This window comes from Canis aureus, chromosome 1, assembly GCF_053574225.1.
Source record: "Canis aureus isolate CA01 chromosome 1, VMU_Caureus_v.1.0, whole genome shotgun sequence".
In the NCBI taxonomy this organism is placed as follows: domain Eukaryota; kingdom Metazoa; phylum Chordata; class Mammalia; order Carnivora; family Canidae; genus Canis; species Canis aureus.
Window position 1 is genome coordinate 64,695,123 of NC_135611.1, and position 14,998 is coordinate 64,710,120.

General features: G+C 44.7%; 1 protein-coding gene across 12 annotated transcripts in view; it reads left to right on the forward strand.

Moving 5' to 3' along the window:
- Positions 1-14,998, forward strand: part of TPD52L1 (TPD52 like 1) — a 97,428-nt gene that overhangs the window by 57,031 nt on the left and 25,399 nt on the right. For all 12 annotated transcript variants that reach the window (XM_077902255.1, XM_077902294.1, XM_077902259.1 and 9 more), the window contains one exon: positions 6,536-6,651. In XM_077902255.1, the coding sequence (XP_077758381.1) occupies positions 6,536-6,651 (116 nt within the window). The remainder of the gene's footprint in view (positions 1-6,535; positions 6,652-14,998) is intronic.

The following is a 14,998-nucleotide window of genomic DNA, read 5'->3' on the forward strand; positions in this document are numbered from 1 at the left end:
GCAGATGAATGGCATGCTCAATGGGGGTGCTTCATTCAAGGGAGTTTAGTGAAGGGACCACTGGAACGACAGGAAGAGTTAAGGGAAACCAGGAGGGAGTGTTGAAGCACGTCAGGACGACAATGGCAGGGAGTCTCCACAGTCCTTAGGTGGGAGGAGAGGGTCAGGTTCTGGGAGCTTGATAACAGCTGAGCTGTGGAGGAGGACCACCTAAGTGCAGGTGTGGTCCTTGGTCGTGAAAAAAGCCAAAACTGCACCATGCCGCCTGGCAGGGAGGGAGGCAGCCCCTAGCCCTTCTTCTCTTCTCCAGGGTCCCTCTGGGGCTCCCCACTGGCCAGTGCTGGGTGGGTGAGAAAATCATATTGATGTAATCCTCAGGTGGGTCTCCAGGGTGCAGAGCAGAGCGGAGAAGAGGAAGGAGTGGAGTGGGTCTGTAGGGGCAAACAGAACCTCCAGAGCCCAACAAGGAAGGCTGAACATGCACATCTCCCAGCATCCCTCTCCTTCCCTCTCCCTTCCCTCTCCCCACCATCCCCCAGGATGGACCAGAAGGCACATACATCCTTGGTAAATCCTAATACAGCGTGTACCTATGGGGAGCCCCCTGGCCTGGGTGTCCTGGGCGTCCTGGGCTTGGCTTCTGCTATGTGAAGAGGGAAAGGAAAATGTGAAAAACATCCCTTCCTTAGAAAATTGCCTTTGTTGCAAAGTATTTGTCTTCCTGGCAAACCCAATTTCAAATGACAAGAATTTCAATATGAATCCTTTTGTGTGGGAGTCTTTTGCTCCTCTGCGTCACCTCAGACAGGTGGATGCCTTAGACCAGCTAGGAAAATATTCTTGCAGACCCAAAAGAGAAGATAGCACATTAATATTTTTTAAAAGATTGATTTATTTTAGAGAGCACAGTGGAGAGGAGGGGGATGGTGGCATGGGGAGAGGGAGAGAGAGTCCCAAGCAGACTCTGCACTGAGCATGGAGCTGGACACGGGATTTGATCTCAGGATGCAAGGTCATGACCTGAGCAGAAACCAGTAGACCGCTTAACTGACTGCACCACCCAGGTGCCCCAACACGGTAATATTTTGTAAAACGATTACTCCCAGTTTCACCAATATGCTACTGTGGTTTGTATGGAAATTGAAGACATTTGGGACATTTTCATGTGTCTTATCTGATGTAACATATTTAATTTTAACAACAGTTCCACAAGGTATCAGTTTAACAGATGAGATCATTGAGATCAAGTGTATTCCGCCGTTAGTGGCAAACCCACAGATAGGTAGGAGCCCAGATCTCCTGCCTCCCAGACCAAGGGGGCATAGTTTGCACATCAGGAAAGGGAACCAAATTCATGAAGTTGCGTGCATGCATAGTGTACTGGTGTCTGCCAAAAATTTTGTCTCGGAGTGATTTTTGCCCACTAATAATTGCTTTTATGAAAACTATTTTTAATCTCCTTGAGTACCTGCTTCCATAGGGACTAGGTCATGTTATATTGATTGTGCTGTCCTCTCACGTTCTTGTCTCTCACTTGGTGTCTCTTACTGGTGGCTTCTATTTTCCCTCCCCATCCTGACTGACTTTCACTGGTGAATCCCATCTTTCTTCAACTCCTCTTTCATCTGCTCCTTGATTCTGGAATTATCCTCTGACCCCATGGTTGGATGACTGCTTCCCTAACCCAGTGAGTGGAGCATTTTCCGCTGAACACGGCAGGCCGTGTTTTCATTTTGTTTGGGTTTATATGGTCCCCCCGGGCTAAGCTGTGTGACTCAGAGAACACTCATCAGAAGAGGCCGATGCAGGGAAATTGAGGCATTAATAGGAAAAGAAGATGGGGAAGTGGCATTTCATTTCAAGAATAAGAATGAAGAAGGTAACTGGTCCAGTTAGACCTCATCTCACCCGCAGCCTGGCCTCCAAGCAGATTTCCTGAATGGCTGCTTTCTGGGAGTGAGACTTTGCAAAGATCCGTGATGTTGCCTTGGAGGGGCACATGCGGTGGCACATCAGAGCCCCAGGTGAGCACAGGATATCTCACCTCGTAAGCTTTACGTTGTTTTCCCCTGAAAAGAAGTTAACCTCCTGGATCTGGGTCTCTGCCTTTCCCTAAATTCATTAGAAGTTTCCCAACTCACTTGTTACCAACTAAAATAGATTCTGAATTATTGTTTTGTCCTAGAATATAAGAAGGTGCTAAAGATGTTTGATGTCGTCTTAAGTAGCTGCCCACGTCCTCTCACACTGTCAAGAGAGGGGAAGATGGAGAATTTGCATACCAGCTAAGTTTAAGCAGTATTTGTTCAGTTCCTGGGCCCAGCTGAGTTAGGGAGCCAGAGTACCTTAGAGCTTCCTCCCGTGGTTGGGGGCAGCCTACCTTCTGTGTCCATCTCTTAAATCTGTGCTTGGACACATGAAAAAGTGCTCCTCATCACTTGTCATCAGGGAAGTACAAATCAAAACCACAGTGGGAAAAATTAGAAAGACAAACCATAAGAGACCCCTAACTCTGGGAAACCAACAAAAGTTTACAGAAGGGGAAGAGGGCGGGGAGATGGGGTGACTGGGTAACGGGCACTGAGGGGGGCACTTGATGGGATGAGCGCTGGGTGTTATACTATATGTGGGCAAATTGAGTTTAAATAAAATATTTTTAGAAATCGGTGCAACATTATTGTCCTGAGTCTACAGGTAGTCTCACAGGTTGCTGATGTCTGCATAAAACTGACGCAGTCTTTCTGAGTGAAAATTAGGCAGTTGTTTTCAAAAATGTTCTTGCCCCTTGACTCTGTGATCGAGTGTATAGGATTTTGCTTGATGGTTTGTTTGACAAGGCGATGTTTGCTGTGGCTTCCCAGGAAATGGGGTAAGTTATCAATCACACACGAGACAAAGTACTGTGTGACCATCAAAAATATATCAACGCGGCTGTGTTTTTAGACATAAGGGACGTTCACGATGCCCTATTGAATACATCAGATTCACAGCAGTAAGTGCACATAAGTATATACAAGAGAACGTATACTTTTGCATAGAAGAAATAACCAGAAAGGACAGACCAAAATGATACTTGTTTCTGGGCAGTGCGATTAACAGTAATTGTAGTCCATGACGGATAATTTTATTTTTCTGTCTTCTGCAATGAAGAGGCATTACTCATGGAAAAGAAAATTATCGTAGCATCGAAACTGGCCTCCGGAGTAGAGAGATGGGACAAGGTGCTGCTGAACTTGGATCAGCGAGGCCAGCAGGGTGCCGCGCTCACTGATGTGGCCGGTGTATCAGCAGGTGCTGATGGCCCGTCGTTGCTCCAGAATAAGGATGTGCGTGTGAGGGACTCAAAAGTGGGGCCAGCCTGAGAAGCACTTTGCAGATTGGTTCATCTCCTTGCTCTCTTTACCTCTAATGTCCTGACACTGTAGGCTAATTGCTTACCTTTAATGTTGACTTTAGAGAAAAATCTATTTTTTTTTATGATAGTCACACAGAGAGAGAGAGAGAGAGGCAGAGACACAGGCAGAGGGAGAAGCAGGCTCCATGCACTGGGAGCCCGACGTGGGATTCAATCCCGGGTCTCCAGGATCGCGCCCTGGGCCAAAGGCAGGCGCCAAACCACTGCGCCACCCAGGGATCCCGAAAAATCTATTTTTAATTGTCTTATCCCATAATATACACAGGCAAAAGAATATTTACAAAATAAAAGGTAGAAGAAATACTCAGATGCAGAAATGCAGAGTCCCAGAAGTGGAGCGTGACCATCAGATCCTGGGGAGGCGCCCGCTGCCATCTGCACCCAGCCCGCCTCAGAGAAGAAAACCCGGTCCTGGATCATTTTGATCGCAGTCTTGCTTTTCTTTATGATTTTATTTGTAGACAATATTTTAGTTAGTTTTGTCTGTTTGGGGTTTTACCTTATGATTCTTCTGCAACTTGTGCTTTTCACTCTGAATCTTGTTGGTGAGTTCCGTCCCCGGAGCGTGTGGGGTCGTTCACTCCCTGCACGTGGTCAGGTGCTGGGAGGAGGGGGTGCCCAGGGGGCTTCTGTGCATCCTCCTGGTCCTGGGCTTCGGCTGCCATGAGAGTTCTTGCCGGTGACCTCGGTGCCGATTTATATGTAGGTGTGGATGGGCTGGATGGAAGGGGGTGCGCACCCCACAGATCACGGTAGCTTATTTTCCAAGTTACTCGTCTCTCTTTAGGATTCTTGCCAGCAGCATATGAGAGTTTCCATCCTCCACGTACTCATCAAATTTGATAATGTCAGCCTTTGGACTTTTTACTAATCCAGTGGGTGTGAAATGATTTAATTTGTGTTTCCCAGAACATCGGAGAGGCTGAGCATATTTTCTTGGGTTTGTTAACCATTTGCGATTTCTTCCTACAGCGAATTCTGTTTTGGATCTATTGGGTTATTTCTGTGCTTTATTTTTTTTTAAAGATTTTATTTATTTATTCATGATGGGGGGGGCAGAAACACAGGCAGAGGGAGAAGCTGGCTCCATGCAGGGAGCCCGACGGGGGACTCGATCCCGGGACCCCAGGGTCACGCCCTGGGCCGAAGGCAGGTGCTGAACCACTGAGCCACCCAGGGATCCCCCTATTTTTGTGCTTTAAACTGGTCTAAGAATTATTTTTTATTCTGGTAACTTGTCCTTTGCTAGTTACACATGAGAGATATATTGCTTCTTCTAATTAGTAGCATGTCTTTTAATTTTCCAGTGGGTTTGATGAAAAGACATCTGTAATTTTATTCACCCTACTTTTTTCATGATATGCCTTTTTTTGGTGTCTTGTTTAAGAAGTCCCTTCCGACCTAGTGATTCATAAATCCTGTTGTCTGCCTTTTTTTTTAAAGATGTTATTTATTTATCCATGAGAGACCCAGAGGGAGAGGCAGAGACACAGGCAGAGGGAGAAGCGGGCTCCCTGCGGGGATCTCCATGGGGGACACGATCCCAGGACCCCAGGGTCACGACCCGAGCTGAAGGCAGACACTCAACCACTAAACCACCTGGGCGTCCCAATCTTATTGTCTTCTAAAATGTTTATAATTTAATCTTTGTGAATCATGTGAAGGTGTCCAATCTTAATTTTTCTACATGGAGGGCTGTTTGCTCCAGGACAGCTTACTAAGAGACCTTCCTCTCCCCATGGATGTGTAGATGCCAGGTCTGTCATAAGTTGTGTCCTACAGGAAGCTTCCACGTATGTGGAGGACTGTTTGCTGGATCCTCCAGAGAACATAGGTGTTTGAGTTCTCCAGATGCCAAGGGGCTCTCCTAGAGAGCATCTTTTTTTTTTTTTTTTTTTTACCAAAAGCCATTTTTCTCACTGGACAAGTTAGAAGTTGTAGTGCCCCGGGGTTGGTCTGGGCCACAGTGATGTCCTCGAGCACCTGGGCACTTCCCTTGTTCCCTCCGCCAGAATCAGCCTGCATTGATTCCTCACAGCTGCTGCTGCCCCAGGTTTCGCATCCACATTCCGTCCATATCCGAAGTGGGAAGGTTTACAATGCTGTGCCATCTCTGGGTCCTCGTGGACCACCCAAGTACTGTACACTCGGGTTGCCAGCTCCCACACAGTCCCCCTCGGGAGTAGGGACCCAGGGAGGCCCTTGCGGCTGCGCATTCAACAGCTGAGGCTGCTTTGCTTGCCCCCCAGATCCCCGTGGGGAGCGACGCTCTTGATTTTCTCTTCTCCTTGCTCTCAGGGTGCAGCCCCGTGGGGATGCGGGTTTATGGGAATGTGGGTTTATGTACAAGTCCCCCACCTTAAACCCTTCTCCTTGGGTGGCCCGAGGCTTTGTCCTCTGCACCCCAGGGGCCAGTGAGCGCCAAAGCGGGAGGCCATCTGGGTGGCAAATGCGGAACCCATGAGAGCTTCTTTGGTTTGCACCTCTGGCTTCCCACCTGGACTTAGTTATTGGGCTTCTTAATATTCCTTACTTGCTTGGCAGCTGATCACAAATTTAGATAGTCGGGGTTGGGGATCCCTGGGTGGCTCAGCGGTTAAGTGTCTGCCTTTGGCCCAGGGTGTGATCCTGGGGTCCTGGGATGGAGTCCCACATTGGGCTCGCTGCAGGGAGCCTGCTTCTCCCCCTGCCTGTGTCTCTGCCTCTCTCTCTCTTTCTGTGTTTCTCATGAATAAATAAATAAAATCTTAAATAAAAAAAAAAAAGAAAGTTGGTTTTTTTTTTCCTGGAATTTTTAATTATTTTTTATTTTTTAAAGATCCCATTCATTTGTGTGTGTGAGAAAGAGAGAGAAAGAGAGAGCACACACAGGGGTAGGGGAGCCAGAGAGGGAGAAGCAGACTCTGCGCTGAGCAGGGAGCCCAACGCGGGGCTCCATCCTAGGAGCCTGAGACCATGACCTGAGTCACAGGGAGACGCCTAACCGACTGAGCCACCCCAGTGTCCCAGGAGATTTTAGCTGTTTTTGAGCAGGAAGGTCGGGCTGGTTCTCCAGACTGTGGAAACAGGAGTCGGCTAATTTTTTTTAATCGCATTATGTTTTATCAATCTTGTCTAAAGGTTTGTTGGAGACCGAACCATTGCAAGGACGAGATGAAGACACGGTAGCCAGTGCTGACTTCTCTAGCATGCTGTCCGAGGAGGAAAGAGAAGAGTTAAAGGCAGAATTAGTTCAGGTATGTTTAGTCGTCCTACTGTTGTTCTGTGTCTCTCAGGATCTGAGGAGTTCATGTGAGTTTTGTGTGAGTCCCATGGTACAATTATGTTGTCTTTCCTGCATTTATGTATTGAGGAAGTGCCAGCGGGGATGGAAGGGGCAGAGGGAGAGAGAGAATCTTAAGCAGGCTCCATACCCAGCCCAAAGCTCCACAGGGGGCTTGATCTCATGACCTTGAGATCATGACCTGAGCTGAAATCAAGAACCAACACTTAACTGACTGGCCACCACCGTATTGTCTTTCATTTAATAAAATTTAATAAATGATATATTGTAAGGTGATTAATTTTTTTTCTAGGGTGTTTTTGTACTGCTAGTTGTCCATTACCCACTGGTTAGAGTAAAAAAAAAAGGATACTAATGTTGCTTAAGCAACAGTGGCAAGTAGCTGTAAATATGCACCTCTTATTCTTTTTTATTTTAAGATTTTATTTATTTATTCATGACAGAGAGAGAGAGAGAGAGGCAGAGACACAGGCAGAGGGAGAAGCAGGCTCCATACAGGGGGCCCAATGCCGGACTTGATCCCAAGACCCCGGGATCACGCCCTGAGCCAAAGGCAGACGCTCAACTGCTGAGCCACCCAGGTGTCCCTGCACCTCTTACTGTTTTTAATTTTGCAGTATTATGGGAACAGTACTCACTCACAGAGCTGATGAATTCCTCCAAGACCTTGGTATAGGTAGCGGTGCAAGCTCCTATTTAAGAGCGGTTTTTGCTTTAGGTCAGCAACTTAGCTCAACAAATACTTTGAAGTGGTTTATTTTTTGTAACGAAAAAAAAAATCAATCATAGAAGCAACTGGATTTCTTACACTGTGTGCTCGTCTGCAGAAGGACCCAACACTGGGGGCGGCAGCAAGGAAAGCTGTGAGGAATCCAGGTTTCCTTAGATCTTGTGTCGTCGCTTCGGGCATCCGGACTTAGAGGTGGGGAGGATGCCTGGCCCACTAGGAATACAGTTGCTAAAGCCATTTGTTGGCAGCACCCACTAAGCCTTAAATACTTCGCTAAGGAACAGTTATGTTGTAGGAGAAAAGCACTGGATAAAGGGAGCTTTTCGAATAGGGTAAGCAGTAGGGCCAGAGAGAGGAGGCCCATATCCCTCCCCATTCTGCATCCCTGCATCCGAGGGCACAGAGCTCCTGGTCCGGCTGGAAGCAAGTCTCTGGGCTCGATCGCAGGCTGAGGATACAGCTTTGAGCATCACCGTATCCTCACCCCGCTTTGTCTGCTCCAGACTCCTCAAGCTCTCATGTTCCGGTGGTGTTTGTTTATGATGATATTAAAGACTTCTCAGGTGTCCTCGCAAAGCACACCCGAAAATAACTGCTTTGTGAAATGCAAGAGCAGCTTGTTCTCCTGGTACAGCAGAAATGATTTCAGTAAGCGCAGGGCCTCCAGGCAGGTAGCCCGGTCCTTTGGCTGGCTGGGCCTGCGGCCGCTGATCTAGAACCACCCAGTGTACTTCCAGTTGGCCACACTTGCTGGCACACGCGGGCCGAAGTCAGCGGCGACGGACAGCGTCCTAGCTCTGTGTTTTCATAAGGCCCGGAATTCTGGTTCATGCCGTGTGTTCACGTCAGTTGTGGTGTCCGAAGTTAGGCTCTGCTCAGTGGTGTGAGCTCGCCGATTCTAAGCTAACAGTTAATTCCTTCACTGTTACAGTCCAAGTTTAAGTTCTGTACTTAAACCTCTGTAGCAGGCCGACCTTTATAAAATGCCTTTGGTTTTCTGGGTTCTGGAACTGCTGGGGTCTGTATGCACATGCACGCACACACATACATATTTAAATTACAAATTTTTATATTTTTATTTTTTAATATTTATTTATTCATGAGACACAGAGAGGCGGAGCCACAGGCAGAGGGAGGAGCAGGCTCCCTGCAGGGAGCCCCATGCGGGACCCGATCCCAGGACCCCGGGATCACGCCCTGAGTCAAAGATGCTCAGCCACTGAGCCACTCAGGCATCCCCACACCTCTGTTTTCTGTGTGCGCTCTTTATTTTCTAAACATTCAGCAGTGAGCACACGCATTACTTTTCTAGTCAAGAAAAAGTGAGCCTTGGTTTTAAGTGGATGCCTCTGTGATACAAAAAACCCAATGGTGCTTCCGGAAACTCCTGTCTGGTTCGGCCACATTACTGAGCTTCCAGCACCTCTCATTACTAGGACTCTTCAGCCTGACTTCTGAAAATAACACAGACCCCGTTCCTATGTTCGAGCTACCAGGATGCATGTTCTCATCCTTTAGGATGCTTCCTGTCTCTTATTTCTGGGTTGTTCAGAGATGAAGAAGTACCGCATAGTATTGCCAGGGTGGCATCGTGACTTCCAGAGGCACGAGGGCGCAGCTGTGTGCCCCCAGGCCCAGTCCATCGCGCGGGAAGTGTATCTGATGTTTTTTCTCTTCACGTTTCCACCGCTTCTCCCTCTGCTTCGGTCCACCTCTGCATATTAATGCTCATCCTTTCCTTGAGTTGGCTTTCCCTGCCCTCCAGCAAATGCACGCTGCAGCTGCTGTGTGCGTGTGCCTGCGTGCCTCCACGAGCGTGTACACACACACGCACACGTTCACACACATGTGCATACACACTCATACTCATATACCCACTCCAAACCAGGTTCTTTCCAGATCAGATTCACATTCAGACACGCTCGGATGCTAGTGTTTCATTACAACAAGGACACACAGAGAGCAATCTCGGCAGTCCCACAAGTGGCCCTCCAGAGACCAGAGCCATCTGTTGGATGGCCCAGCTCCCCTGCCTCAGCTCTCCACAGACATCCTTCCTGGGCCCCTGGTCGCAAGCAACTGCCCTCTGTGCCTGAGGGAAGATCCTACTGGATCCATTGGCCACTTGGGCAACAGGACACCTCACAGGCCAGCCCGTTAGACTGGCTTGGAGGCAGGCAGTCGTGATGGCCATGACCCCAAAGTGAGAGGTCTGCATCCAGACCTCTCTGACTCCTTTGCTTACAAGAGGCCTCAGGGCATGCCAGGGATCCAGTCTCCTCTTCAGTGTCCTCCGAGTCCCCCACCGGTTCGTGCCTATGCTGGATTCCTCCCCACTGCTTTATCCTGCACTGTTTTGTTGTTCGATTCCCGTGAGGTGGCCCTTATACTTGGAGCAAACTCACAACTCCACTTGTCCACACAGCCCACGTATTGTCGTGTGCTACCAAGTGTTAGCAAGAGGAAGATCTGTCCTTTTGTCGGAACCATAAAGTAAGCCAGTATTGCCCAAAAGGCTACATCTTAGATGGACTCTGTGTCGTGAAAGAGGAATCTGTTAACACAATTTAATCTTTTATGATTTTGGTCATGCAATATGTGTGTTTTTAAGTTTCTTCGTTGTCAGGCCAGTATCACCTCTGATCTGGTGCAGTGGTCTGCGTATAGAAAGTATGCAATTAAGGTTTATAATTAACTTGAATTATTTTATACGTTAAAGAAATATTTACTTTTTTTTAAGTTTATTTATTTATTCTTTTTAGCAGCCTCTGTACCCCACATGGGGCTCAAACCCATGACTCCAAGACTAAGAGTCACATGTTCTATCAACTGAGCCGACCAGGTCCTCCAAAATATTTGCATTTTGAAATACTGGAAGTTGAATACGCATTCTTACACACCTTACCAGTATATAAAGAAATAATATTTTGTTTCAGCTGTTTGTTCTCATTAGCTCCTGACATGACCTCATCATGACCTGAGCCAAAGGCAGATGCTTAGCCAACTGAGCCACCCAGGCGTCCCTGCAATTTGGCTGGGCTTTTGAAAAGGATAAAGTGCTAGCATTAGCACTGTAAATTTATGATTATATAACCATCAAACACTGCCAACATCCTCTAGATAAAATGACTCAAGAAAAATAAGCATTAATAGGAGGTGGAAAAATACCAGGCAATATTATTAAGTAAGCAAAGCCTCTTTTCAGGCTCCCTTCATCCTTCTTTGGGTTCGTCTCGCTTCCTGTGGTGTGAGGTGCCCCCAGGAAGAACACACAGTTCCCTCAAGCCACCTGTCTCATAGACTGATAGAGAAGTGCCTTAGGCTCTTGGTCTTTCTCTCCTAGTTCCTTCTTCCAAGGCCTTCGTTCTTTCTGGACTGAATCGTGAACAACTGAAGTGTTAATAATCAGCAATGTCTTGCTGTAATACGCTTCTGTGTTAGAGCCCTCCAGAGAAGCAGAACCAATAGGGTATATGTACATGGAAAGAGATTTGTTACAAAGGAATTGGCTGATGTGATGATGGAGGCTGACAATCACCAGATCTATAGTCAGCAAGCTGGAGAACCAGGGGACCTGATGGTGTGGCTCCAGTCTGAAGGCCAGCAGGCTCAAGGCCTAAAAACAGCTGATGGTACAGTTTAAATATGAAGGAAGAGGAAAAACAATGTCCCAACTCAAATACAGTCAGACAAGAAGAGTCCCTATGAACTGAAGGAGGGTCAGCCTTTTTCTTCTATTTAGGACTTCAATCGATGTGTTGATGTCCACCCACTTTGGGAAGACAATCTGCCCTACCCAGTCTTCCAATTCTTCCAATTCAATTGATAATCTTATGCAGAAACACCCTCATGGGCACACGCAGCATTATATTTGGCCAGATGTCTGGGCATCCCATGGCCAAGTCAAGTTGACACATAAAAATAATCACCACCCTCTCTCAAGGAGTATCTGGATTTTTTTTTTTTTTTTTTGAGTATCTGGATTTTAATCTTAGTTCTTAGGAGTCTCAGCCAGAGGCATGATTACCCAGGAGAGGAAGCTGGCACTGAAGTAGTGTGTGCAAGACACCAAATAGTCTTACTCCTAAGCATCATACTGATGATTTAATAGTTTATGAAAGTATTTCTTTGTCCGGATAGAAGTAAGATTTTTTTTTTTATGTAATCTAGCATAAAATAGGAAGGTAAGTTTTCAATCTTCTAACGTAAATTTCATTTTGAAGGTAATTCATTAGCTAATTCAGGTTAAGTCATATGTTTTTGCATTTTTTTATTGAGGTATAAAATTAACTGTTTTAATATAAAATTAGCTGTTTTAAAGTGAACCATTCAGCGGCATTTGTTATACTTACAATGTGGTGTAACTACCACCTCTAGTTCCAAACTATTTTTAGCACCCGAAAAAGAAAACCCATACTCTTTGTGCAGTTGCTTCCTATTTTCCCCTCTGCATTCTGTATCTCTGCATTTACTGTTCTGTGTATTTCATGTAATAGATGGCCTTTTGTGTTTGGCTTCTTTCATGTAGCCTACGTTTTTGATATTCTTCCATGTTGTAGCGTGTCTCAATACTTCAGTCCTTTCCGTGGCTGAATAATGCTCCTTTTTGGTGTATACTGCAATAGTTTATCTCTTCATCCTTTGATGGGTATTTCGGCTATTTTCACATCTGGCTGCTGTGAATGGTGCTGTTATGAACATGTGTCTATGTGTATTTGTTTATATTCTTTGGGGAATATACCTGGGAGTGGAATTGTTGGGTCACATGGTAATTCTTCGTTTAACTTTTTAAGAAACTACCGGACGGTTTTCCACAGTGGCTGAGCCATTTTACATTCCTACCGGCAGCATACAAGGATTCCAGTTTTGCTACATCCTCACCAACACTTGTCATGTGCCTGTTAATTCATATTTAAATAGCCAAGTCTAAATATGTAGTCTTGGGTGTAAATATTTGTCATCCAAGGAGATCTTCTAGGGAGTCAAGAAACCAAAGAACCGGACTATTAGTTTATAATAAAGAAATGATTAATTTAAAATTAAGGGAGAAAGGATATATTCAATACTTTAGTTAATGACTTACCTGCACTCCACCTCATCCCAACAGGAATTTGATGTGGCTTATGGAGGTACTTACAGTATTGGCTTTCCACCACCTGCATCAGAGTACCTGGGAGCGTTTGTTGAATAATGTAGATAGCCTGACCCTACAAAATTGAAGATACCAGAATCTTCGGGCATTAAAAGGGGCATATATCTGGAATCTGCATTTTAATACGCCCTATGAGTGACATTTATGTAAACTGAAATTGAGAACCATTGGTGTAACTAGGCCAAAAAAATCTCATTAGTCAAATGAAGGGTGGACTCTCACCATGAGCATCATTTAAAATATTTGTGATTAAAGACTTTGCCGTGAGGCAGAACTGTCTGCTCTGTGGAAAGAGATGTGTGGTTCTCATTTTCATTGTTGCAAGCTAATATAATTTAAGATTATGTGTTTTTTTCAATTTCTGGATTTGCTTACAGATTTTTTTGGCATATATTTAGATCGCCGGTAATTATACTGAAAGCTTCAAGAAGTGTGGGTCTCAACATTTCATTGAAATGATAAGAATTTCATTAAAGAACCTGAGAATAGATCCACCTGAGTAACTGAGTTCATGTTTCCATCATTAGAAGTCTGTTCCTTATAAATGCTTTTTAATGTATGCTTCCGTATTTAAAATATTAGGTGTGGGACTTCATTATTCTTTCTTTAGGTTGGTGTTTGGTGAACTGGTCACTTCAGTGTTTCTACCTATCACTTTTTTGGGATCAAGGATTTCATTAGAAAACTCTGAGTCCCTTATTCACCTCCCTCAAATAACTAATGAACTAATGAATTCACCTCCCTCAAATAACTAAGGATTTCATTAGAAAACTCTGAGTCCCTTATTCACCTCCCCCAATTTTGAATAAATTTCTAGGGTCCCCTAGATATGAGGTTGAGAGTATCAAGATGTGTAAGCCTCTTTCCTCTTCTCTACATCTGTAATTTCTTTCTGCCAGTTAAAAATTGTCCGATTATTTTTATTACACGGTGAAAACTAGTCATAACCAAGTCGTTAAAAAATCCAAGACTCTCAATAATTTCAGTCACTCAGTACATACTATTTATGCAAAAGATAGCAGAAAAGGTCTTTTCTACAGAATTAAAAGGCTGACATGAAGCATGACATCTTCTACAGAAAGAGAGCCAGAGATGCAACCTTGAGAAATACTAGGCCACAGATTAAACACAAAAGGACACATTGACAAAGATGAAAAAGTGGAATGTGACATGATTGCCAAAAGAATAGAGGGTTTAAAATAACTGTGCATTCTCATTTAATGGGGAGAGTAAAAGCACGACCCCCTTTGGTGGTCCCCGAGTAGACTCCTCTCGCAGCAATGAGTATATGTCTGCATACCGAAGACCCGCGCAACAAGAAAGGACGGAGCGCTCTTGACTGTAACATGTTCACCGAATGTGTAATTCATTTTAGAAAAGTTTCTGTGAAGCATTAGAAAACTGTCCCATAAACATAAAAAAATGAATAATGCTAGATTACTAGGACATTTGCTGATATTGAAAACTCCAAGAGATAGTTCTTTTCTACCATCCTGTTTAAGATGCTTCTGACTCCAAATTTTGCCCATTTTGCTTAAGTGATCATTTGTGTCTCTGACACTTCACAACGCTATTTTGATCTGTCCACCAGTGGGGTAAAGTCTTCCTTGCATGAGTAAAAAGGCTAATATGTGCAAAGGTACTTGTCTTTCTTGAGATGCTTTTCCAACAGCTAGGTCTCTGCTGACCCAAGGAACACATTTGCATGATGACTGATGGTGTTAGTGTAAATGTGGTTTGTGGTCAGAAGTAGAGCGATATTTTGGATGTAAATGAGACACAGCTGCCAGTTTTTAAAAATAAGAAATCTAGTAAGAATGTCAGGTTTTTTTATGACCTCTATGCTTGTGGGATACTAAGGAAGTACTAGGAGTTCTCTTCTGGCTTCACGAAGTCACAGTCATTTATACTTTTCAGAAAACAATGATGTAAAACCTTAAGTAAAAACTTAATGATGTAAAAACTTATTACCAGGGCAGTACATTATAAAATCTGACAATAAAAAAAAATCTGACAATTGGAATCGAAAACTTTGTGGAGTTTCAGATTGATTTTCACAGGTTAGACTAGCACTCTCTAAAATCTGGGCATTTTACTGAACGGCTTTGTTAAAAATTACATTGCAAGATCAGTTTTTTTTGTGTATGACTTATTTTATAACTGTCAGTTTGTACCTTTTGACCTTCTTCACCCGTTTCACCCACCATCACCCCCACTCCTTACCTCTGGTGACCACCGATCTCTTCTCTGTATCTATGAGCTTCTTTTCATTTGCTTTGTGTTTTTTTGTGTGTTTTTTTTTTTTATTCCACATATAAATGTGGTATGTGGACCTAGGAGAGAGGACCTACAAAGAGGACTTAGGAAACTTTTGGAGGTGATGGATATGTTTGCTTTCTTGATTGCGGTGATAACTTC